Source organism: Lithobates pipiens, unplaced genomic scaffold (assembly GCF_037356315.1).
Source record: "Lithobates pipiens isolate NorthernLeopardFrog02 unplaced genomic scaffold, aLitPip1_a1.2 Scaffold_23, whole genome shotgun sequence".
Lineage (NCBI taxonomy): Eukaryota > Metazoa > Chordata > Amphibia > Anura > Ranidae > Lithobates > Lithobates pipiens.
Genome location: NW_027507785.1, coordinates 248,322,086 through 248,346,312, shown reverse-complemented (window position 1 = coordinate 248,346,312; position 24,227 = coordinate 248,322,086). Strand labels below are relative to the sequence as shown.

General features: G+C 44.0%; 1 protein-coding gene across 2 annotated transcripts in view; it reads right to left on the bottom strand.

The window, feature by feature from the left end:
• The window catches only part of VAMP4 (vesicle associated membrane protein 4), a gene marked incomplete in the record, with an annotated part of 67,807 nt that overhangs the window by 28,189 nt on the left and 15,391 nt on the right, over nucleotides 1-24,227 (bottom strand). For both annotated transcript variants that reach the window (XM_077453004.1, XM_077453005.1), the window contains 1 exon segment: nucleotides 9,142-9,188. In XM_077453004.1, coding sequence (XP_077309130.1) covers nucleotides 9,142-9,188 — 47 coding nt within the window.

Below are 24,227 nucleotides of genomic sequence, written 5' to 3'. Positions count from 1 at the left end.
GTAGGGGGAACCGCTGTGTTGTGCCTCATGTCAGAACCACTCGAGGTGCCATCATGGTTTGTAATCGCAATTAAAGATTGCAAGTATATTTTTAAAATAAAAATTAAGTGTTTTTTCTCTGCTTTATGGATGGCCCTGGATCAGAGGTACCTGTAAAGAAAAGGTGATGTTAACAGCCTTTCCAGCCGAGGCTACCAAGAGCCCTGATAGGAGTATCTGGAGACCACGTTTACTATACTGAAGGACCATTTGACCTCCTGTTTATACAAATAGTGGGGTGCATGGTATAACGTGAGGACACACCTTTTACATCATGGTGGCGGAATATGTGCCCAATGCATGGAAGATTATTTAAAGGCACACAGAAGAACATCAGGCATCTTTGTAATGCAAAAAGGACTTTTGTGCTATCAAACCAGTATTTTGGACAAATATATAATCATTTGTAAATTGTGATGGTTTTTGTATAAACATTTATTTCATCTTCTGTATGTTTTGCACATGATATAATAGGATATATTTTACTCATTAAATTTCTATGGAAAGAATTTCACATTACAAAGTAACACCACATGACAGTGAAGTATAACTAAACTCCCTAACTCTTCAAGTGATAAAAGAACAGTGCATAATCAAAATGGACCAATTATACCAGTACAGTGCAACAATTACATCTTGTACCATTCTACACATATTCACGATGAAGCAGTAAAGTTAACAAAGGTAATAGACCATAGTGAGAGCAGTCTTTCCAGAGTGTAGTTCTGCTGTACCAAAGCTACCACCTCCGACGGGTTTTTGGGCCACGTTGGCTCTCCAGTGCCTTGCTATGATGATACATGCTGCCAATAAAATATGTGAGACTACCAATCTACGACTGAGGGAAAATCTATCAATTCCTAAGCTCAAGAGATTGCCAGGGCAGGATTAAGGCAGGGCTTGACAAATTTGCTTGGAATCTAGGAGCCAGCTTAAAAAGTTAGGAGCCAGGTCGGTAACGGCGATCCGGACCTGTCCCTGGCCTGACATGGAGACGAGTGAGGGGAAGATAGCGCCGCAGCCCCCCCGCCCCCTTTTTTTTCCCTTAATTAAAATTATTTTATTTTTTTTTACAAAAATTTATATATATATATAAGTAAATTAATAAATAAATTATATATATATATATATATATATATATATATATATATATATATATATATATATATATATATATATATATATATATTATAAATGAGAAGCCATTTACCAGCCACCACACTCACCGTTGGGCAAAAGGCGCCAGATGACGCCCGCAATCACTTCCTTCTCTTCACTTTGGGAAGGAAATGGGCGGGCAGTGAAAAACAGGCAGGGGAGCTTCACTCCATTAGGAATTAGCATTATTGGAATAGGGTGTAATTTCTACATCCACCACAAGATGGCGCCAGACTACCGAATGATTTTAGAAGGCCGCAAAGCCGCGGCCTCAATTACTGGCCGGCGCGGCCCGATGCAATTGCGCGGCGGAGTTCGGGGTCCAAATGGAGACGGGATACCCCAGCAGCGTTGCCCCAGTCGCCAGGACACGAATTCTAGGCGCAAATGCGACCAGGCGCCCGGGGTTTGTCGAGCCCTGGATTAAGGGGCAACAAGAATTCCCGTTACCTTCGCTATCAAAGAGAAGATTTTACGCCAGAAGCTTTTGAGATTGGGGCATGACCACAGTACGGGCAGAAGGTCACCTAATTGCCCACAGCTTGGCCAACATAATACAGACATGGTGGTGGAAAATTTAGCAGTCCTGCGAGGGATAAGGTATCATCTGCTAATAATCTTGAAGGCTAGTTCCCAGGGATTGACGTAATGAGTATGTACTATGAGCTGCTAGCCATTGCGAAGGGAGAAATTGAGTATTAAAGTCTGCCTCCCACTTCTGCATGAAGGAGGATTTAGCAAATGATGTTTTGGCTTGCAGAAGGCCATAGAACAGGGTTATGCCTTTGATGGCAGATCTGTCACCGTTACAAAAATGCCACACTTTGGGATGAAATATTGACCTTGAACTTCACAGGAAATTCAGAATTTGAATATACGTAAAATGGGCAGACACAGCTAATGTGAACTCTTATTAAATGTTCTGGAGATTTTAGCTGACCCTCCTTGGAAGAAATTTTCAAGTGATCGCAGGCCACAACCAATCAGAGGTCAAACAGAAAGCACTGGTATCAAGGCCTCAAGGACTGACATAGATGAACACTTCAGTGGGCCGAGAAGGGCCCTCCATGCCTCTAGCGATGCCCGAACCATCGGAGGTAACAACTTTGTCTTGCCTCGCTTCCACAAATCAGCCAACAGCAATGTACTTACATCTGACACACTGGACAAAACGGACTATTTCCTCCAAAGTACATCAGATGCGCCCATAAACCAAAATCTCAATTGATCCAGGCGAGCTGCAATAACATAGTCCCTTATGTCTACCATTGTCATACCCCCCACACTTCTGTGCTTTACTAGTTGGGCATAGAAGCATCCATCTGTCTCTCTTGCCCTTCCATACAAATGTTTTAAGAAGTTCAGACACAATACAATATTTTGAGGTAAACATATGGTTGGTATGTAAACGCATGTCACAAGTGATTTATTCACCGTTAAGGACACTACTGATATTGTGATTTTTAAGGCTCATCTTGAGCGCCTCACTATTGTCTATTTTTATGTGTTTTGTGTAGAGTGATAACACATATTAGTGTAAGCAGCTCTTGACATATTTAGGCTGGTCATACATTATACATTTTTTTCATTCAATTTCCTTTAGATTTACCTTCAACTATGCAGTGCAAGGGCCTGCCTGATTGCATACAAATTGAAAGTGTTTACCTTTGACCTCATATTATAAGGTTTTGGTAAATCTAAAGGAAAATTGTATTATGTATGGCCAACCTAATTAGTGGTACAAATTTTTGGTTTTGTAAACTCTATAGGGTGTAAGCATGGGGGTCATTTTTTTCGTTTTTGTAAATAGTGACAGTCCTTAGATCCAGGCTGGGTGGCATTGCCCTGTCCTGAAAAGCGCCAGATAGTATTGTGATCCCGAATAATTGCACAGCAATAGGCCAAGAGAAATGAAGGGGTATGTCATTTAACCTGATTACTACAAGGAGAAGGCTTTGTTGGAATTGAACATAAAAGTGCAGCTACACTTGAAAGCCCAACTCTTGCCGCCTTTGTCTCAGCAACAACAACTAATTAAAGGAATGTATTGGACTTTTATTGGATTTAGTAGCTTAGTGGCAAGTTCTCTTTGGATAGAATTATCAGATTTTACTTAAAGTGGAACTTTACCCATAACAGCTTGATAAAAAATAATGTTCTTCAGCAAGGAAAATGCGTTCCACATTAATAATTATATTACCAAAATTAGTGTGTGCTGTAAGTTGCCTCCAGCACTGTTCCTGTTTCTTCTTGCTGGAGGCTGCCATTTTGCTGAAGCCCAGAATCCCTGAACAGCAGTAAATCATAAAGCAGAGCTAAAATCAATTAAATTTACCAGTTTCAAAAAACAGTTACAACCCTGGAATGCTGGAAATGCAAACTGTCACATTTGATTGTGTCCTCAACCAAACTGTCAAACCATCAAATAACTGGTGTTATAACTGATCACATGAGCAGCACCATGGCAGTTGCAGATCAAACAGATGCAGCTTCCTTGGCTGTAAAGGATAGGAGGGTTTAATTCCCCTTTAACTGCCTCACGCCCACCCGCCATCATATGAAGTGACTGACTGAGCAGGGATATCTGAATGATGCCTGTAGCTACAGACATCATTCATATATTGCCGTTTTCAGCTGGTGATTCCCTACACACCATAAGAACAATCATAGCGGCTGTTGCACCGATTGATCGGTCTTACAGGAGACAAGAGGGGACGTCCCCCCTCCGGTTCTTCTCACTGCTATGATCAGTGAGTCGGACAGAGGATCCGCCAGCCCCAGATGTTGATCATACAGATTATTGGCAGACCACATGGTCGCCGGAGTCTCTATGATCGTCAGAAGCCGGGTGCGATGTTATGACGTCACGCCTGGCCTCTGCATTCAAAAAACTTCACCGATTTGGCTGGGAAATGGTGATCAGTTTATTTTTATTTTATTGATTTCAGGCTTCCCAGCCTAGTGGTGAGATGTGGGGTCTTATTGACCTTATATCTCACTATAAAGAGGACCTGTCATGTCATATTCCTATCACAAGGGATGTTTACATCCCTTGTAATAGGAATAAAAAAAAGTGATCAATTTTTTTTTTCAAAACGTGTCAAAAAAAAAAAAAAAGTATAATTAACAATAAAAAAAAAAAAATTGTCAGAATTGGCCTAGGTGGCAAGTGGCTATGGCTGTCAGCAGATCGGCCTCGAGCAACTGAGCATGTGCAGAGCAGGCTGAGCCAGTGTATTACTGGGATTTTAAACAGTATAGACATTTGTTTTTAATGTTTTACATAGCTATGCCTGCAAAAGGGGCCAGCCTGAAGTGATCTAGCAGGACATAATTTTCTGCCTAAAGTTCCACTTTAAGCTGGATAAAGATTGTAATTTGTCACTTTTGCTGAGAATTGAGGAAATAGGAGTGGGTACCTGTCAAGAAAAATAAAAAACGAAGGGAGGGAGAAAGCAGTACTTTCCATTTTGGTCTTGCTTAAAAGTGGGAATATAGCGTTTTTTTTAAACTGTTAAATTGATGGATTTACCTCAGCTGCAGCCAAAACTTTACTTTTTTTTTTTTGGTTTGGATAGAGTGAAGAGGGATTAGAACCTAGAGGCGATTCAGTTCGAATTGTGCGCTATACAAGTATTTCATTCATTCATTCAGAACCCCTGTCAGGTTTCTATTGCTGTCTGTGACACCATTCAGGGAGAGATTAACCCTCTCTATCTGTCCTGTTTATCATTATCACCGACTGAAAGAAAACAAAAAAACAAAACAAAAATTGTGTGTTGACCCCAGAACAGTAATAGATGCGGAATCTTCCAGTGAGGACACGAGTTCTGATGACAGCCAGGGATTCAGTCACATTGGATGGACTTCCTGTTTTAACTATGGGACAGGATGCAAAGGGAAATCTCCCCAAGGAGGCACAGATGGCAAAAAAAACTGACAGGGGCTATAACACACTGCAGAAGTTGGGTGTATTTCAAGAAATCTTCTGAGGTCTCTGGAAAAAAGCCCATTTATTTTTTTCTCTTCGTAGAGCTCTATGAAATGCATTGGCAATGTAGCCTCCCCAGGGCACAGCTGTGAAACCAGGGCTATGCAAACTCATTACATGTAAGTAATAGCCAAACATGTAACATACTAAATATGATATCAGCATGCACCACTGTTTTTTACTATTGGGAAGAAAGGTCCATTTTAAGGCTAGGTTGTTAGGGATACGCTTTTCAGAGGCGTTTTGACAGGTCGTGACATGTCAACAATTTTAACCCTGTAAATGACGCACCACCACACTGCAACAGTGCATTGTATGTGAATTCTGGGGCAGCATCATTTGCTTGACCTTTACAGCTTTTGGGAGAATGGAGGTGTTTGGGGGGGCGGTAAAAACACAGCAATTACAAACGAGTTCTATGTTTTACAAAGATGATCCTGAATCTTGGACTGAATGAGTCTGCTCACGAAGGTACTGATCCATATGCAGATACACTGATGTGCCGCGCAGACCCAAGCAGACAGCCGGGTAACAAACGATAGGCGGGACGTTGCACAGATCCGCATTGATCTCCACATGCATATAACAGTGTACATTTGTGCAGGTCCAATGAACGGATACATTAGGCTTCAATTATTCCTACTTCCACCTCAACAATTAGTTTCATATAACTATATTAGCTTATGTAAGCAAGTTCTAGATCTCCTTTTATTTGTAAAAGTTGATGAAACTACATTTCAAGCAAATATTACCAGTCTAAATACAATGTATGTTGGCACGATTGTCTAGGTAAGCAGGGTGGATTTGATTTAAATCATTAGTAAAACAGCTTGATTTAAATCATAATTTTTAAGAGCAACTGTCATCTCTGTCCCGCGACGGCACCTCCTCTGACCAACTGTGTTGACTCAACGACAGTCCCATTCACTTTAATGGGATGGCTGGTAATATGGCAGTGACACAACAAGGTGAGGGATGTGGTGGCAGCAGGTGAGTGGATGCCCGCCAACAGGCGCTGCCATGATGGATCTGAAGTGACAGGTGCTCTTTAAAATATAAGGACTCATTCTTGCTAGTAGTTAGAATCTTTAAAGGGACTGTAAAGGGAATTTTTTTATTTTTTGAAATAAAAAACATGTTATACTTACCTCCACTGTGCAGCTCGTTTTGCACAAAGTGGCCCCGAACCTGCTCTTCTGGGGTCCCTCAGTGGCTGTCTCGGCTTCCCCCCGCAAGTACTTCTCACATTCATGTGAGCTCCCTCGCATGGTGAGAAGTACTTGCGGGCACGCTCCCGCGATACATCCGGCGGCTATAGCCGCTCAGCCCCGCCTCCCGGTGCGCGCATCATTGGATTTGATTGACAGCAGCGCAAGCCTATGGCTGCGCTGCTTTCAATCCATCCACTCTAGCCAATCAACGGCCAGGCTGAGCGGCAAACAGGATGTCAGAGGCGAGCGCGGGACTTTCGAGGGGTCAGGTAAGTACAACGGGGGGGCTGGCACTGTCAGATGTTTTTTCACCTTAATGCATAGAATGCATTAAGGTGAAAACATGTTTACCTTTACAACCCCTTTAATATTTGCAAACAAAATTATGGTTTCCTAATTAGAATAAGCTGTCAGGTTAGTAAAACAGCGATATCAGAACCGATTCAATCATACAGTTTACCAAAAATGTAAAATATTGCAAAATATACAGCCACATGCTACATAACTAAGCTTCATTTCAGGCTGAATAAACGAAATTATTAATTTATCTTAAATAGATTTTTACTCCAAAAGCATTTTATTAAAATAAATTTGATTTCATCGATTGTATATGCATCCTGTAGGCAAGTATCCATTTTCATACAAGTTGTACTCATTTTCTTCCAAGTGTGCTTGCATGATTAAATAAATAATACTGAAAAGAAAGAACTGCTTGTATTTGTCGTGTATCCACAGCAACCATCATTTCAATTCTGGCTGCTGTCCTACTATAATAGAGAATAATTTAATGCTATAAAACACAACTACTCTACCAACAGCTAACAGTTCAAATAAACATACCTGGATGCAACAAGCAAAATGTTAACATATCAGATGCTGTGCACAGAAAACCTATATCAAAGGATCATAGGATGCACATGCTGAACTATTGTTCTGAAAATGCTAACAGCCAGGCTGTGGTGCTGACTTAAATTTTTTACATGTCCCTAGGTAGGCATCTTGATCATCCTGAGCAAAGCAAGTCAGACAGCCAGAAGTGGCAGACAGGCAACAAGCATTTTCTGAAAAAAGTCATTAATAAGAGCGCCATATTTCCTTCTGTATAGATTTCCTTTAAAGTGCATGTAAACCCAAAAACAAGAACTCCTAGTATCGCAGCCGACTTGCCTTTAGATGTGGTGGCTGCATTCGAATTGTTCTGGTCACACATTTTTCTTATAGTTTAAGCCCAGGTTCACACTATAGGTAACACAGACGTCGCATGTGATTCGTGCCCGCACTATGATGCCGATCACATGCGATGTCTGTGCAGTGCGAGTTCAGCCATACAGTTGCGAGGCTGAACTCACATTGGATTCGCACAAAAAAGGCGCATGTGATCTGATTCATGTCCAAATCCAGAGTTAGCACTGTGATCCTCTCTGGGGGTGTCATTAACATTGTATCAACCCACGTGCTTGGACTGTCACCTAGCTTAGCCTCTTGACGACCCGCTGAGAGCCTGAGTGGGTCACTGCCGCCCCCTCCCCCTCCACAGCCCAACACTTGATTGTTATATTTTACAACTACTTTACCTAAAATCAATAGTTTGCTTAAAAGATATCAAATAACAAGTAAGATATAAAGTATAACCAAGTGTTAGGTCCTTATCCATACATTCCATTTTCTCAAAGTGAGAACATTTACTCTTAAAAAGTGACCCCAAACTCTGGTTAAAACAAAATAAAACAATTCCAGTATGCATTCTTAACTCAAAAAAGTATATTCTATTGTGTGTGTATATACAGGGGCGGACTGACCATTCAGCCACTCGGGCACTGCCAGAGAGCCCCGGGCCACTAGGGGGCCCCATCAGGGTTGCCAGCCTCAGTAAAACCAGGGACAGTATGTAAAAATCTGTGTTTTTTTTTTTTTTTTACATCTGCCTCTGAAATGTCCCTTACCGACATCCTTTTGAGATTATAGCTGCCCCACCTCTCCAGTACCTTCTCAGCCAATAGAAACATATCTGTGTATACTGATTGTATAGTGTGTGTGTGTGTGTGTGTGTGTGTGTGTGTGTGTGTGTGTGTGTGTGTGTGTGTGTGTGTGTGTGTGTGTGTGTGTGTGTCCATAATCTGATTGCCTGGGGGCCCCATAATCTCCTATTGCCCGGGGGCCCCATGAGTAGTCAGTCCACCCCTGTGTATATTATATTATATATATATATATATATATATATATATATATATATATATATATATATATATATATCTATATCTATATCTATATCACACACATCGTTGTGTTCCAGCAGTGGGACTTCCGTATCGCTCCCGGAACAAAATAGACTTGGGCTGAGCGCTGCTTAACCATTCACAGGGAGCTTTGTATTCTGTGAACATATACAAAGCTCCCTCTGATTGGCCAAGTTGGAATTTGTGACGTCATTCACCCGCCTCTCCGTCTCATTCAATCAGAAGAAGCTTTGTTCCCTCAGTCTGACTCTATTTTGTTCCGGCAGTGGATGTGAAGTCCTCATCTCGCTGCCGAAACACAGCAATGTATATTGTATGTAGCTGATAGTACATACAGTTAATACAGCGTATCCAGCAAGCGCATCTGTTAGTGCAGTAAATAGTTCATCTGGGCCTGCCTGGCCCAAACAAATTATTTAGAAGTACAATAAATGTTGAGTTAGGCTTTAAACAACTAGAAAGTGGCTAAAAGATCATTTATTCTATGATTTCACCATAGACTTACAGAAAAAAATCTTCTTCCTCATCAGAGTCCTCTTCTAACAAATTCCGCTGTGGGAAAAAGGAAAAAAAAGAAGATTATATTATAAGCGAAGAAACCATCTCTAAAACGAACATTCAGAAGGCGGGTACATGGAGATTTTGAGTCTATGAATTGGGTCACGCAGACCTTTAGGGATCTGCGTCAGAATAGGCACAGTAGGCACCATGGACCCAAGAAGGTAATAGGAAAAAAAGAGACTGTACAAGGACTGGACTGAACAATGCTGAAATAAACTGCTGTAGCAGCACAGGCGTTATACACAATGGCTTAGTGGTCAGCAGTTCACATCCCAGCCTGGACACCATCTGCATGAAGCTTGTATGTTCTCCCTGTGCTTGCCTGGGTTTCCTCCGGGTACTCCGATTTCCTCCCACTCTCCAAAGACATGCTGGAAGATTAGTTGGCAGGGACTGATCTGAATGTACAGTATGCAAAAATAGTCTATGTAGATGACTGTAATATATAAAATACATTTGGAGCCCATAGAAAACCTCTCCAAGCTGTAATAAGCACAATTAGGCTCCATGCACACTAGCGTTTTTTTTTAAAGCGCAAAAAAAAAAAAAAAAATGGGATGAAAAACGCTGATAATAGCATTTTGTGTCAAATGACCCTTTGTTTACAAAGTTTGGAGACCCCTGGTATATACGGTTTAAAAAAAAACATCAAAGGTCAGCCAGGAATTAATGGTGAAAATGTCACTTGGAGACCAAAAAATCCTCAACACCATATACAAGTTAACAAAAGTATTTCCCCTCCACTCCCTGTTCCAAATACTTCCACGGCTTCTCTCATCATTATTCGCTTTCTGGCTCTACAACTTTCAGTATTGGAATATTTCACTTCATCTGTAGTCAGGCTTCTGTATATTCTACAAAACTGCTTCTGTAAATGCTGCCAGTTCAAGATAAAGCCAATACAAATACGTATTCCTTTGTGCGGTCATATCCATTTGTTCTTTTTTTAATGTCAAACTATATCTGTGCTCATTGTGTACAATATCCCTACATTATATTATAAACAGTATATATTTTATCTTACTTAAAGCATACTAAATGCCAAAGGCAAACCATTGGGCAAACCACTACAAGTGCAGTCGCTGCAGAACTGAGCGGTAGATCTAAAACGAGGGGAAGCTCTGCTGATTTTATCATCCAATCATGTACAAGCTAAAATGCTTTTTTATTTTCCTTGTATGTCCCCCTTGGATCTACAGCGACTTCACTTCCAAGTGCACTTTGCACTTGTAGTGCAACGTGGATTTGCCTTTAGTAAATAACCCCCCTTGCATCACAAAACACATTTCACACAACTCTGCAATAGATCAAACAGCCAATCAAGTCCATAATAGAACCAGATGGCCTGGCACATTACACCCTTTATTTATTTTTTTAGCTCTCTATATGACACAATTCAGGCTCCCACGGACAACTGGTATCAAAGAGGTATTTTGGTAAAGCAAAATAGTCAATGGGCATTAAATTCCTGCAGAAGGACACTAAAGCCAAAGGAGAAGATATTTTGCAATATGCACCATGCAGGATGGACAAAGCATAAGATCAGCCCAATTACTATTTTCATATCATGGGACTTTGTTCTGGGCTCAAGGATAGACTTTGTTCTGGGCTCAAGGATATGACCGCATTCTCCTTCCTCCTGATTTTAGGCAACACTTCTTTGATACAAATGCAAAGTTTTATTAATGAGTGTATTGAAAACCAATGTCAGTGCAATGTAGCCAGGGCAATGAAAGATACATTCTGACTGGTTGCTATAAGTGCCCTTTGCACAGGTTTTTTTACCCCATTAAAACAGCCCAGGTATACTATAAATGGAGCCGTGCTAAACAAGTGAAAAACAAAAAACGTGATATATAATTAGTCCATAGAACACAGATGAGTGTGCATAAATTTTGAAGTAGCTTTCAACACCACCATAGACTCGTGAACCTCCACCACATGAAGTGCAGGCTTACCCGGGAAAGGCAAGCCATTATGATGATAATACCTAGGCAGCTTCTCACAAGCCCAAGGAAGTAACAGGTGGCAAGCAGTCGTATCCAGATGATCAATCCTTACCTCCTCTAATCAATTACTACCATATCAAAATTTTAAAGAGACCCTTATGGCTTGCAGGTATATCATTTAACACTTATTGGTCTATCAAGACCTAAAAAGTAAAAATGCTAAAGACCAACATTCCTCCAATTGGGGGCACCGACTCACGGATGTAAGCCAAACTGAAAGCTTGTGGACAATGGAAATAGACTCAACAGTGACCCCCTGAGTTAAAAATAGGTATTGTGTCATATATGTCTTAAAACTCCAGAATGATCACAACACTATATGCACTAAACACTAAAGCCAGAATTCACACACATTGGGCAACATGCCCAATAGGTCAAACCCAGCATTCTAACCCCTAATATTATGCAACTCTACTGTATAACCATAAGGCACACAATATAGGGGCCCCACTATAAAGTTTAATAGATGATTATTTTCTTTTTATAAGGGGGCCCTGCTAGAGTTCCTGGTCTGGTTATCAACAAAGAAAACCAAACAGTCCATCTAAAAAAGAACAATGTGCACAATACATCTAAACTGATAGTGCCAACAGCCCACATCATTATCCAACATAACCAAAGTACAACATATAAACCTTTATTGTTCCACTAGAACAGGCATGTCCAAAGTCCGGCCCGCGGGCCAGTTGCGGCCCGCGGTCCGGTTTTGAACGGCCCGCCTGCTCTTTCTCAATTTATTGTGCCATGGGAGCAGGGCTGTCAGATCAGCCGATCCCTGGCACTGTGAGAAGCTCTGTGAGCTTCAAAAGTGAAAGTAAAGTGCAGAGGATTGTGCTGTGCTCTCTGCTTCCCCCTACAGTGCAGTACCTGGCTGAATGAGGAAGCTGCAAAAGGTACTGTACTACAAGCTAGATTCGTGTTAAAAATCACACACATGTGTGTGTATGTATGTATGTGTATGCATGTGTCTGTATTTGTGTGCATGTATGTCTGTGTGTGTGTGTGTGTGCGCATGTGTCTGTATGTGTGTGTGTGCGCATGTGTCTGTATGTGTGTGTGCGCACACGTGTCTGTATGTGTGTGTGCGCACACGTGTCTGTATGTGTGTGTGCGCACACGTGTCTGTATGTGTGTGTGCGCACACGTGTCTGTATGTGTGTGTGTGCGCACACGTGTCTGTATGTGTGTGTGCGCACACGTGTCTGTATGTGTGTGTGCGCACACGTGTCTGTATGTGTGTGTGTGCGCACACGTGTCTGTATGTGTGTGTGTGCGCACACGTGTCTGTATGTGTGTGTGTGCGCACACGTGTCTGTATGTGTGTGTGCGCACACACGTGTCTGTATGTGTGTGTGTGCGCACACACGTGTCTGTATGTGTGTGTGCGCACACACGTGTCTGTATGTGTGTGTGCGCACACACGTGTCTGTATGTGTGTGTGCACACGTGTCTGTATGTGTGTGTGCGCACACGTGTCTGTATGTGTGTGTGCGCACACGTGTCTGTATGTGTGTGTGCGCACACGTGTCTGTATGTGTGTGTGCGCACACGTGTCTGTATGTGTGTGTGCGCACACGTGTCTGTATGTGTGTGTGCGCACACGTGTCTGTATGTGTGTGTGCGCACACGTGTCTGTATGTGTGTGTGCGCACACGTGTCTGTATGTGTGTGTGCGCACACGTGTCTGTATGTGTGTGTGTGCACATGTGTCTGTATGTGTGTGTACACATGTGTCTGTATGTGTGTGTGTGTGTGTGCACATGTGTCTGTATGTGTGTGTGCACATGTGTCTGTATGTGTGTGTGCACATGTGTCTGTATGTGTGTGTGCACATGTGTCTGTATGTGTGTGTGCACATGTGTCTGTATGTGTGTGTGCACATGTGTCTGTATGTGTGTGTGCACATGTGTCTGTATGTGTGTGTGTGTGCACATGTGTCTGTATGTGTGTGTGTGTGCACATGTGTCTATGTGTGTGTGTGCGCACATGTGTCTGTATGTGTGTGTGTGCGCACATGTGTCTGTATGTGTGTGTGTGTGCACATGTGTCTGTATGTGTGTGTGCACATGTGTCTGTATGTGTGTGTGTGTGCGCACATGTGTCTGTATGTATGTGTGTGTGTACACATGTGTCTGTATGTGTGTGTGTGTGTGCACATGTGTCTGTATGTGTGTGTGCACATGTGTCTGTATGTGTGTGTGTGCACATGTGTCTGTATGTGTGTGTGTGCACATGTGTCTGTATGTGTGTGTGTGTGCACATGTGTCTGTATGTGCACATATGTCTGTGTGTGTGTGTGTGTGTACATGTGTCTGTCTGTGTCTGTCTGTGTGTGCGCACATGTGTCTGTCTGTGTGTGCGCACATGTGTCTGTCTGTGTGTGCGCACATGTGTCTGTCTGTGTGTGCGCACATGTGTCTGTCTGTGTGTGCGCACATGTGTCTGTCTGTGTGTGCGCACATGTGTCTGTCTGTGTGTGCGCACATGTGTCTGTCTGTGTGTGCGCACATGTGTCTGTCTGTGTGTGCGCACATGTGTCTGTCTGTGTGTGCGCACATGTGTCTGTCTGTGTGTGCGCACATGTGTCTGTCTGTGTGTGCGCACATGTGTCTGTCTGTGTGTGCGCACATGTGTCTGTCTGTGTGTGAGTGCACATGTGTCTGTCTGTGTGTGAGTGCACATGTGTCTGTCTGTGTGTGAGTGCACATGTGTCTGTCTGTGTGTGAGTGCACATGTGTCTGTCTGTGTGTGAGTGCACATGTGTCTGTCTGTGTGTGAGTGCACATGTGTCTGTGTGTGTGCACATGTGTCTGTGTGTGTGTGTGTGTGTGCACATGTGTCTGTATGTGTGTGTGTGCACATGTGTCTGTATGTGTGTGTGTGCACATGTGTCTGTGTGTGTGTGTGTGTGTGCACATGTGTCTGTATGTGTGTGTGTGCACATGTGTCTGTATGTGTGTGTGTGCACATGTGTCTGTATGCGTGTGTGTGCACATGTGTCTGTATGCGTGTGTGTGCACATGTGTCTGTATGCGTGTGTGTGCACATGTGTCTGTATGCGTGTGTGTGCACATGTGTCTGTATGCGTGTGTGTGCACATGTGTCTGTATGCGTGTGTGTGCACATGTGTCTGTATGCGTGTGAGTGCACATGTGTCTGTATGCGTGTGAGTGCACATGTGTCTGTATGCGTGTGTGTGCACATGTGTCTGTATGCGTGTGAGTGCACATGTGTCTGTATGCGTGTGAGTGCACATGTGTCTGTATGCGTGTGAGTGCACATGTGTCTGTATGTGTGTGAGTGCACATGTGTCTGTATGTGTGTGAGTGCACATGTGTCTGTATGTGTGTGAGTGCACATGTGTCTGTATGTGTGTGTGTGTGCACATGTGTCTGTATGTGTGTGTGTGCACATGTGTCTGTATGTGTGCGCGTGTGCGTGCACATGTGTGTGTGCGTGTGTGCGCACATGTGTCTGTGTGTGTTTTTTTTTTTATTTTTTATTGCACTGCACCAAAAGCACCCTACATTTTCCAATGTGTGGGGTACCATTAAGAATTAACGGTGCCCCCTAAAGTGCAGAGCATTCGTCTGTGTGTTGGGAACGAGTGCGACAAAGGCAAGAGAATTCTTGTTGGGCCGTGTATTAGTGCTCGGATGGATACACTTAGACCGAATTTTCAATGGTTCAAAGAATGTCAGGCAAAATGGTCGGCCCTCAAGCATGTTCACTTCATCAAATCCGGCCCACTTTGAAAAAAGTTTGGACACCCCTGCACTAGAAGGTGACCTAGCAAAGCACATACCCAATGACATATCACTTATCTGGAGACCTATGTTAAAAATAACATGGTCCCCATAAGACTTAGATGGGAGGTAAGTCCCCAAAAGGGGGAAATACAGCTTGAAGATTGGTATAAGTATTTTAATGAGACAGGAGTAAATTTCCTTAAGTTTCTGGTGGAAAGGAAGAGTTTGAAACTTTCACGTGTGGACAAGGAAATTAAGGCTATTAAAGAAAAAACGTAGTCTGCTTAAAGATAGAAATGAGTATAAGGATAAGGATTAAAAAAAGATGAGAGAGAACAAAAGATTAAGAAAAATATAAACGTACAATATGGATTTGTCTGACTACCGGGGGGGGGGGTCTTTGAATGGCAGAATAAACTCCTGGCTGAACAGTCAAATGTGGCCAACATGGAAATGGAGGTGGTGCCACATACAGATATGATTAGGGGTTATGGACCTGTGGGGACACAGACAACCCCAAGGAATCCTCAAGGGCGCCACTAAGGGCCAACTGTGAGGAAGACAGGGATCCCAACAGTTCCCATACAGGACGTTGGGTGGTGGGAGAGGTGGGCCACCATCTAAATCACTCCCAGGTACCCTTGCAGCATCCCCAGAGACCAGACCAGAGTTTGGGTGGGGGTCAAGGTCGTGGTCCTCCTTACCCCAACACGGGAATACAACCAAGGGTGTTTTCCACCATGGACGTGCTCAAGGACAATACGCCAATGAGGGTGGTCCAGGTCAGGTTAACACTCAAGACTATGGATAGGGTTCTAACTATAGGCCCAGGCCAAGTCATTTTGACCCACCATGTCCAACAGATGGAGGGAATGACTATGACTACAATATTACTATGCAGAATAGTTTTTTCCCTTATGCGACAGAGAGGGCCCTGTAGCTGCTTATGATCAGAGGAATGTTGTATCCCACTCAATGAGAGGAAATGGTCCTCTGAATATACCTCATAATTCAATGAATGAGAACTCTATAGGTTTTGTGGGCAATGGTCTGACCAATCAAGATTACCAACATTGGGGTTTTCACAGGCTCAGTGAGGGTCCAAAGCGACCGGGCGATCAAAGAGGAATAAGATTGCGGTGTCGGATAGAAAGGATTACAAAAAAGAAATTAACAGGATTGTGGGAGACTGGAACACATACACCCCATTACCCTCTGACCCCATGGCTAAATACCAGATAGATCTGCACAATGGGTTCAGAAAGGGAATTCTCAATTAAAAAGAAAAACTGTATTTGGTTCCTAAGGCACCACAAACAGCGATTATATACTATCTACCAAAGATACACAAACATCAACCTGTCCCCCGGAGCATCTGATAGTAAGTGGTATAGATTCCATTACATCCCAGGTGGACAGGTATATTGAATTTTGTTTACAGCCTTTGGTACAAAAGATGCCTTGACACAGGGCTCGACAAAACCCGGTCGCCAGGTCGCATTGGCGACTAGAAATAGCGACCTCGCGCCTGGGGCAGCACAGCTGGGGGTATCCTGTGTCTGTGGACCCCCCCAGCGTGATCGCGTCGGGCCGTTCCGCCGGCGGCCGAAAATTTAGGCCGCGGCTTTGAGGCCTTCTGCGGTCCTATGATTCCTTATGGAATCTGGCGCCCTCTTGTGGTCGCCGTTGGTATGACAAACCAGCAATGTTAATGAAGATTCCTCTGCCTGTATTATATTACCTGCCTCTTCTTCCCTTTATTTAGAACCCCCTAAACATTATATATATTTTTTATTCTAACACCCTAGAGAATAAAATGGTGGTTGTTGCAATACTGTCTGTCACACCGTATTTGTGCAGCGGACTTACAAGCGCACTTTTGTTGGGAAAAATAATTTAGTTAATAAAAAAATAAGACAACAGTAAAGTTAGCCCAATTATTTTTTATATTGTGAAAGATAATGTTACGCCGAGTAAATTGATACCCAACATGTCACGCTTCAAAATTGCACCCGCTCATGGAATGGCGACAAACTTTTACCCTTTAAAATCTCCATAGGCGACGTTTAAAAAAATTCTACAGGTTGCACGTTTTGAGTTACAGAGGAGGTCTGGGGTAGAATTATTGCTCTCGCTCTACCGATCACGGCGCTACCTCCTATGTGTGGTTCGAACACCGATTTTTATATGCGGGCAGGACAGGGCGCGTTTAAAAATTATTATTTTTTCTGCTTTATTTTAACTTTTTTTTTTTCCACTGTTCTTTTAAAAAAAATGTTGTGTCACTTTTATTCTTATTACAAGGAATGTAAAAATCCCTTGTAATAGAAAAAGCATGACAGGTCCTCTTAAATATGAGATCTGGGGTCAGAGAGACCTCACATCTCATATTTACACTAAAATGCAATTGAAAAAAAAATTGTCATTTGAAAAAAATAAAATGTCCCTCTAAGAGCTATGGGCAATGACTTGGAGACGGGGGGGCGGCGACGGCGCTGCTATCTTCCCCTCACTCGTCTCCATGTCAGGCCAGGGACAGGTCCGAAACGTCCTCACGGACCTGGCTCCTAACTTTTTAAGCTGGCTCCTAGATTCCAAGCAAATTTGTCAACCCCTGCCTTGACATATTAACCACTTGCCACCCAGGCCAATTTTGACATTTCTCCCTTACATGTAAAAATCATATTTTTTTTTGCTAAAAAATTACATAGAACCCCCAAACATTATATATTTTTTTTTAGCAGAGACCCTAGAGAATACAATGGCGGTTGTTGCAACCCGCACGGTATTTGTGCAGTAAATTGTCGAACACGTGTTTTTGGGGGTTTTTTTTGAAAAAAGTTCTATGCTTAAAGTGGTTGTATACCCTTTTTTGTAACTTTTACCTACAGGAAAGCCTATAATAAGGCTTACCTGTAGGTAAAAAAAAAATCTCCTAAACCTGTATGGTTTAGGAGATATTCTCCTCGGTATGCGCCGCTGACTGCAGCGGCGCATGCGCACGAGGGGATTCTCGGCCTGAAAATCCGGCAGTGGCCGGCGGCCGGAAAGAAGTCTCCCGCGCGCATGCGCGGGAGTGACGATATCGCGGCTCCGGCCACTCACAGCGCCGGAGCCGCGATACCCGGAAGAAATGCCGAGGGAGCATGTCAGCTCCCTCGGCGTGGATCGTGCCAGATGTCGGGGCCTCGTTCTAAGGTAAGTATTTCATAATGAGCTAGTATGCGGTGCATACTAGCTCATTATGCCTTTTGCTTTGCAGGTGTTAAAAAAAAATAAAAAAAATAGCGAGTTTACTACCGCTTTAAAAAAATAAATAAAAAACAACAGTAAAGTTATGTGAAAGATGAAGTTACGCCACGTAAACAGATACCCAACATGTCACGCTTCAAAATTGCACACGCTCGTGGAATGGCACCAAACTTCGACGCTTATTGTTCTTATTGTGTAGGGAATCAACGGCTGAAAAAAACGATATCTGAATGATGCAGGCAACATTTAGATATACCCAGTTAAGTAGATATTGGATTAGAAATTAGATATGTTACCGGTAAGTATTATTTGGAGAACAACTCCGGTCTATCTGGTGAGCAGATCCTTTATTATGGAGCTGCTAGATTTTGCAGCTTCACATAATTATTTTTGGTTCGATGGCCAGTTCTTTCACCAGGATAGAGAGGTTGCTATGGTGCTAAATATGCCCCTAGCCTAACCTTTTCATGTTTTATTGGGCTTACCGTTACCTTCTTGACCTCGTCTCTGTCTAGGGTTTCCCGTGGTAGATGGCCCAAAGAAATGCAGAAACTGACACTGGATTTTCTTTTGGGTTATTTATTTGAAATAGAAACAAGATCTCTCAGTTTAAGGTAGAGAGTTAGGAGGAAGTTCAGGTACTTTGGACTGTCAAAAATGAAAAGTCTTTATAGAAGAAGGAATCCAGAGAATAACCGTTTCACAGCTGGATTTTCACAGCCCCCGGGTAGATCTCCTCTCACTAGGCCCAGAAGCCGGTAGGGTGTTAAGTAAAGTAAAGTCTCTGCCACAGACTTGAGCGTAACTGAGGGACAGACACAATTATAGAGCTATCATATGGTACCAGTATCTCTCAGCCGGCCCGGCGGTACCATAAGAGGGTGGATCTCCCATACCACTGGAAGTCCACAGCCCTCAAATATTTAGGAGTCCAAATTACTAGGGCTGAAACGATTTTCATTATCGATTAGTTGGTCCGCACCATGTGATCCGCGGAGCGGGCCGAGGCCTTAGGAAAGACCGCGGCTTCGGCCTAGCTCCGGAGCTGGCGGCCATCTTGGTACACCCGGCGGCGGCGCGCTGACGTCACCCCCAGCGCGGCGTTCAGCCTGTGTCAGCCCAAGTGAAGGAATTCTGGAGGAGTCATGCTGGATGCCTTGCCTGCCCTCATTCAAAACTTTTATGCAGGTACCACTACATTTTATTACCTAATCTAACCTAATAACTAACTACTACTATTAGATAGTAGTTAGTTATTATCTAATCCTATCTATGCTTTTCCACTTGCTTGGCATAGCCACATTGTTGATTTAAATAAAAAGGTACAACACTATCCGCCCCCCCCCCCCCCCCCCAACCAATAAAATGCAGCCTATGACAAGCATGAAAACATAGCATATCACTGACGATTTGACTCATCACGGCGGTCTGTTTGGAGGAACTTTGATCAGTGGTGAGCTTGGCGCAAATCATCAGTGATCTGCTGACTATGTTTTTATGCTTGTAATAAGCTGCATTTTATTGGGGGGGAGATAGCGTTATACCTTTTATTTAAATAAACAATGTGGCTGTTGGGGGCGGGGATAGTGTTATTTTTTTTTTTTGCTGATCCGAAAATTTATCCGATCTGTGACTCTGATGGGAGGAACGATCCGATCCGTGAGTTTTTTGATCCGTTGCACCCCTAGTCTGCACCTTCCCCCCTGCCGGTCCATTAGAATCCTGTGTATCCTCCCGTGTCCTACGCATGCACCACGTCCATGATCACGCAGCTACGCCTGCTTGCATTCTCCACCCGGCTGACGTCCTGCCAGCAACGTGCCTGCGCTGCTTTCGGCTCCTCCCCCCTCTACCCAGCAGCCTTCCGATAGACCCGCCGCAGAGTGCAGGAGCGTTAAGCCCTCGCCGGGCCGCTTTCCAGCGCTGCCGTGATTGGAGGTTGTGCTCTGCACATGCGTGCATCCATCTCCCCGCTTCAGGGTGCCCTTCGCTCCATTTGGAGGAGTCGGCCGAGTCACGTGTGGTGGGTCCGGACTGCGGCTCCACCCTACACCACCCCGGCCCACCGAGGAGGAGCCGCTGTCACCATGAAGGGGAGCACTGAGAGGAGGTGGGGCAGTGACACCATGTGAGAGGGGAGGAATGTGTCATCTATACTGGGGGGGGGGGGGATGGGGGGGGGGACACGTGTGTGTGTGTGTGTGTGTGTGTGTGTGTGTGTGTGTGTGTGTGTGTGTGTGTGTGTGTATATATTTCTCCCCTTTTTCAGTTTTTTTTTTATCCGATTAATCGAAAAAATAATCGCCCGATTAATCGATTATGAAAATAATCGTTAGTTGCAGCCCTACAAATTACACCTTGGTACTCCTCTCTATTCCAAGCTAATTTTCCCCCTCTCCTTCGCCATATAAGAGACCTCCTACAGAAATGGAAAACACACCACATCTCCCTTTTGGGTAGAGTAGCAACGGTGAAGATGACCATCCTCCCCAAACTTTTATATTTGTTCCAGACACTGCCCATCCCAGTTCCTTGCAGATTACTGCGAAAACTTTAGGCTGACCTGACCTGGAAATACAAGAAACATAGGATACGCTCAGTGATGGTGGCCTCCCGTCAGGACAGGGGGCTGGCATTTCCAGACCTGATGAAGTATTACCAAGCAACCCAACTGCGAGCAATCACCTCCTGGTTCCCTCAAAAAGCATACAATAAATGGACAGAAATAGAGAAGATCTGGTTAGCGCCCACACACCCAAATAGTTTACTCTGGAGCGCGAAGGCGGAGGTAGATCCAGAAAGACTCCTAGGGTCAATGACTGCTTAAATCACTCTGGTGTACGCTATCGCGGAAGCATAAACTCTGTTCAGAGAAGTCTCCTCTAACCTCCTTTCTATACAATCCTGAACTGCCCGTCTTACACGTCAGATGTCTCCTCCTTGGGCAGCATGGGACCTCTTTCACTTCGGTCATCTAAATGACCCTAGATCCCACAAGCTGCTATCCTTCACCAAACTCCAAACTAAATATGACTTGCCTCGCCAGGTTTTCTTTGGCTATTTGCAAATTCGGCACTATGCCCAATCCATAACTCCGACTCTTCAGTTCTCAGTGCCGTCCTCCTTCAAGAGCATCATACTGGAAGGATCGGCACGCCGAGTCCTGATATCCGATATCTACCAGCTGCTCAACTCCTACTATATTGCCACTCAGGGCAGACACGCTTATATGCTCCGTTGGTGGTGGGTGCTAGGAGAGGAGATTTCGGAAGTAACGTGGCAGACGGTCTGGTCCCAGGCAGCCAAAAGCTCCTATTGTACCTTATACAAAGAAAACGCATACAAAATACTATATTTCTGGTACCTGACGCCAAATGTACTCCATGCTATATATCCCTCAAGCTCAGATAGATGCTGGCGTTGCCGGCGAGACAGGGGCACCCTGCTCCATGTTTATTGGAGCTGCCCTAAAATTATTCAGTTTTGGACAGAAACCCAGCTCCTGCTATCCCGCCTCTTGGGAGCTCAGATCCCCGTCCCCAAAATTTTTCCTACTGGGAGTCTCGTCTCTATGGATTTCCAAACCTTCCAAAAAATTGTTAAGACACATACTTACAGCTGCTAGATGCCTAATTGCTCTCCACTGGAAGAGACAAGTCCCCCCCCATCTCAGGAGGACCTTTATGCTCGAATAAAAGATGTAGAAATTGTGGAAAAAATGACAGCTAGACTACAAGACAGGTTGGAAGCACACAACATGGTGTGGGAGGAATGGCACCACCATGAGGACCTGCCTTGACCCGAGAGACGGATCCCTGCTCCCATCCCCCACCTCTCTCCCTTCTTCTCACTCTCCTACCTTTTCTTTTGTCTCTCTACTCTATATGTCTTGTCCCCTGTTCCTTTTGCTACCCGGTTCCTCCGTAATCCGGAGAGCAGAGATGGCAGATTGTCATTAAAAACTGATACCCGTTGCAGTATGCTGAGCATGTGTATTTACCACCTAGAATGTTTTGTATGGACACTAAATACGTACCGGTTAAACTTATGTCCTAGCATTGTATGTGTGTCACAATGCTCAGGCTATTCTCAGTTACTGTTTGATAACTTCAATAAAATGTTATTTGGAGAAAAAAAAATAAAAGTTTGAATCCATGAAGTGTCCTTCAACTGAGCCTCCAGGCTCTTAGGCTCCTTCAGAGAAGCCAGCCTTGTGCATAGCCTTCTCCTGAAGAGTCCTCCCCTGGATGTTTCTCCAGTTGCTGGGCCTCTCCTTAGATAAGACGGCACTGGACCACCCTTGAATCACCAGGCCTTAACATCCATTTAGGCCTGTCCGTGAAGTTGCTTTGCCTTGGGCTATCCAGCCCCGAGACTTGGAAATGCATGGAACCGCACCCCAGGCCAGGAGGGCCATGGGGGCTGGTCAGGAGGACCAGAACCAAACAGACAGAAAAATCCTCTGGCACGGAACCCCATAACACAAGATTTCAGCACCTTAAATACCACCTTCCAGAGTGCACAGCAGGAGAACACTCCCACTGGGCTGGTTCAGAGAAAACGTGGCACTCAATACACCCAGCTAAACTGCGTTCTACCACTTGCCGGTGGTGACAGCGACACCTGCGGCCAAGGAGAACCCAGTGCAACCCAGCTGGACTGGTACTGAAATCATAATTTGGTAAAATTAGCCCTAAAACCCAACTGTGGTTTCAGGAATATTCATTTTCAAAAACATATAGTGCATAATCGTCAGGAGCCAGCGCTACATTTGTTTTAGGTTGTGCCTGATAACACCAAGTACCTGATCGATTGCTATTGGCAAATCTTCAGTATAACTACCATAAACAGCAGTGAATATTCCTTGGGTTTAAAGTGGTTGTAAACCCTTTACAACAACATTATGCTACAGGTTAGCCTAAACTAAGGCTTACCTGTAGCTACCCAGGATATACCCTAAACCTGAACGGACATCGGCACATGCGCACTGATGTAAACTGAAGCAATGGGACGTATGTGCCGCTGCTTCAGTCTGTGTGACGTTACCTGCAGTGACATCATCGTGACTCCGGCCATTCACAGCGCCGGCACTGCGATACCCAGAAGTAACCCCCGGGAGAGATGTCGCCGGTTGGAGGGGGAGACGAGGACGGCTGCGGGGGCTTCGTTCTTGGGTAATCCATAATGAGCTAGACTGAAGCATCTGCAGGACAAATAGTGCCCCATCATTTGTGTCAAGGGGAGGAATAGTGCCCTATTGTTGGTGTCAGTGGAAGAAATAGTACCCCTTCATTGGTATCAGTTGAAGATATCATGCCCAGTTGTTCGTGTCCGTGGTGGGAATAGTGCCATCATTGGTGTCAGTGTGAATAGTGCCCCATATCAATGGGAAAAACAGTACCCCAAGGGCTGCATAAAGGAAAGCAACGGGCCACATTTGGCCTACGAGCAGCAGTTTGGAGATCCCTGGTTTTCAGCACTCTTTCTTAACCAGGGTTCTATGGAAACCTAGGGTTCTTCCAGGTATGAACCATTTCTGCCTCTCAAAAAGATAAGCACTAACACTAATGATCTTTTGTTATCTGGGAAATTCCTCCCACCGACCACCAATGTAAAGGGAGCATTCTTCCTGCCAACTACCACGCTAATATACTGTGAGTTGCAGATATAGTTATTAGTGACAGTGGATCCTTGGGACTTGAAGGATACCCCAATTGTGTTAAAAAGTTTGAAAAAGTCTGGTCTATATGCTGTTCCATCTCTACCCGCTGCAAAAGCCAAAGAGATCCCAGACAAGGAGTTAAAGAACAGCCATAGTAAATTCCTAAAATCCCCAGTTAAACACACCTAAAATATGAACTGGATAACATTACTAATATAAATTGCTTTTATGTTGAGTTGCCACCACCCAAAACACAGCTGTATTTGCCAATTCTAGTCATCAAAATGAACATGCATTAAAAACAAAAAAATGACTTCCCCATCTGGGACAAGCCTTCACGGAAATATTTATAACTGTG